General features: G+C 34.0%; 1 protein-coding gene across 1 annotated transcript in view; it reads right to left on the bottom strand.

Annotated features, from left to right (window-relative positions):
- Window positions 1-1,123: 1,123 nt before the first annotated feature.
- Window positions 1,124-2,500, bottom strand: part of LOC125032038 (ankyrin repeat domain-containing protein 39-like) — a 5,293-nt gene continuing 3,916 nt past the window's right edge. Inside the window, exons 4-5 of the mRNA XM_047622999.1 lie at window positions 1,453-1,551; window positions 1,124-1,194 (exon numbers count right to left, since the gene is read on the bottom strand). Coding sequence (XP_047478955.1) covers window positions 1,124-1,194; window positions 1,453-1,551 — 170 coding nt within the window. The remainder of the gene's footprint in view (window positions 1,195-1,452; window positions 1,552-2,500) is intronic.

Raw genomic sequence — 2,500 nt, 5'->3', positions numbered from 1 at the left:
AACAGGCCATAACTGCTGCAAGAGATGTGGACTTCTTATGTTTTGCTGGCAACATCCGGCATTACGCTGCACCAATCAGACTGAACGAGGCGTTTCTACCATCAGTGAGGGCCATGGTGTTCCCCGACCGGAACCATTTTACCTCGTCCAGGAAAGCAGTCCCATCCACACAATGGGAATGTTTGGGCATCCATGGGCACCTTCTAATGATATGATATTGTTAAGTCAGAAATAGTATAGACACTTTTTAAACGAGTGTTCAAGTATATCTATATTATTATCTATATCTGTATATCTATCAATCTATATAGATAGATAGATATACCCATGTATGTGTCCATTATGGCTCTGTGTATGTGTGTCCATGCCTGATTGTAAGTGTAATAACCCTTGTCACTGACCATTCCTTGCCCTCATTGTAAATATTGCCGCTCGAAAAGCACAGCCCAGTCAGCGTACCTGCGAAAGAGAAACGATTTCATCTTACTCTCACCATATTAATTAAAACGTTTAAACTTGTAATCTACGTATATCATTTTCTGAAGTAACACCTTTTCTTTGATAAATCATACATACCAAAATCAACATCAACTGTACTAGCATCGTTCTCCACCAAGGTGCACGCCACTTCAAGAGAATCTTCGAAAATCGCTATGGTTAGAGCCGTGTCGCCTGCGGGACAAAAGTAAAGAAGTGGCATTCGTCAGGCATACAAAGTGACAGTTCTAGTGACGTAGGAGGAGGCTGGAAAGTTGGGGGGAAACTCAGTTACCTCGGTTATTCATTTCAGCCCCTGCTGCTCTGGCGATACTCTACTAATTTCTTTGTTTATGTATTAATACCTGATGTATGTGGCATCTGGCACACATCAGGTAACAATATTCACGCCCCTTTACTCAGAGATAGTTAAGCTACCAAAGCTGCCACTTCTCGACAGGAGTAACCTCGAAGTAGCTACCTGTCCACATCCCTCACGGCCCCATACACTATGCCTTCTTTACTTAATGAGTTCAGATTTTTTTTTTTTTTTTTTTTTTTTGTAATGTTTTACAACATAGAGATTCCCGTATCGAGGTGATAGTGAAAGGTTCCCGGCCCTTCCTTCCAAGATAGTTCCAGAGTCTCAGAGCTGCTGAGCTCCTGTGGCTGAGGCGCAAGAGTGATTTTCAGTGGTTTTGTCGGCAAGGTAGAGAGCTGAGTGTTTGAGTTATTACAGTAGACGTGAGGAAAGGTGGTTCTATGTCTATAAACAGATATCTTTATTTTAACTTTTGATAAATCCCCCACTTGTTTTTAAGAACAAAGAAGGACTGTGGTAGAGGAAGGCTGAGATGTATTTCTTTTAGCTTTTTTTCTGAATTTTAAAAGGGAAATAATCATACACCCTATAGCATAGCTGAAACATCTTTACACGCCTCTCCTTGGAACAGAAAAAACAAAGAAAATATTAACCATTCGTTCTCGCCACTTCCAAGTCCGCTCCGTTATCTATCAGAAGCCGCAGGATGTCGATGTGCTTCGCTCTCGCTGCCTCCATCAGCGCCGTGAATTCTGTGGGGAGAGAACAGGCAGTGATGTCACCAACTCATCGCGTCATGATGATAAAGATGATGATAATGATGATTATGATAATGATAATGATGATTATTATTATGATAATGATGACGATTATAATAATAATGATAATGTCAATGCTGATAACGAGGATAATGATAATAATGATGACGAAAACGATGATTGCGATTATGATAATTATGACGATTATGATAATTATGACGATTATGATAATAATGATAATTATAAATATTAATGATGATAAAGAGGATGATGATAATAATGATAATTATGAATATTAATGATGATAAAGAGGATGATGATAATAATGATAATTATGAATATTAATGATGATAAAGAGGATGATAATAATGATGACGGAATAATGACAATGATCATACAATAGTAATGAGTCTGATTAATCAATCATTATTATTATCATTAACGTTATTATTGATATCATTATCAATATAATTTTCATTGTCTATATCATCATCATTTTTATCAAAATAATATTGATAATTGTAATGACACTTTGTGATAATAGTAGTGATTATGATAATAATCATACTAATAATAATGATAGCAATGATAATGGTGATATTGATATCAGTAAATATTATTGTTATTATTGTTATTACTGCTAATATTATTATTATCATTATTATTATTATTATTATTATCATCATTATTACTATCGTCATATTTATTATCATTATCATTATCTCATTACTATTCGTTATAATGATAATAATGAGGATAATAGCGATACTGAAGATAATAATAATGACAATGATAATGATACTGAAGATGATAATAATGATGATAATAATGATGATAATAATATTATGATTAGTATCATTGTTATCATTATTATTATTATTATCATTATTATCATTATTATTAATATTGTTATTATTGTTGTTGTTATTTTAATAATAATAAC

Source organism: Penaeus chinensis, chromosome 14 (assembly GCF_019202785.1).
Source record: "Penaeus chinensis breed Huanghai No. 1 chromosome 14, ASM1920278v2, whole genome shotgun sequence".
Classification (NCBI taxonomy): Eukaryota; Metazoa; Arthropoda; class Malacostraca; order Decapoda; family Penaeidae; genus Penaeus; species Penaeus chinensis.
Note: the sequence above shows the minus strand (reverse complement) of the source record. Positions and strands in the feature narration are given on the sequence as shown.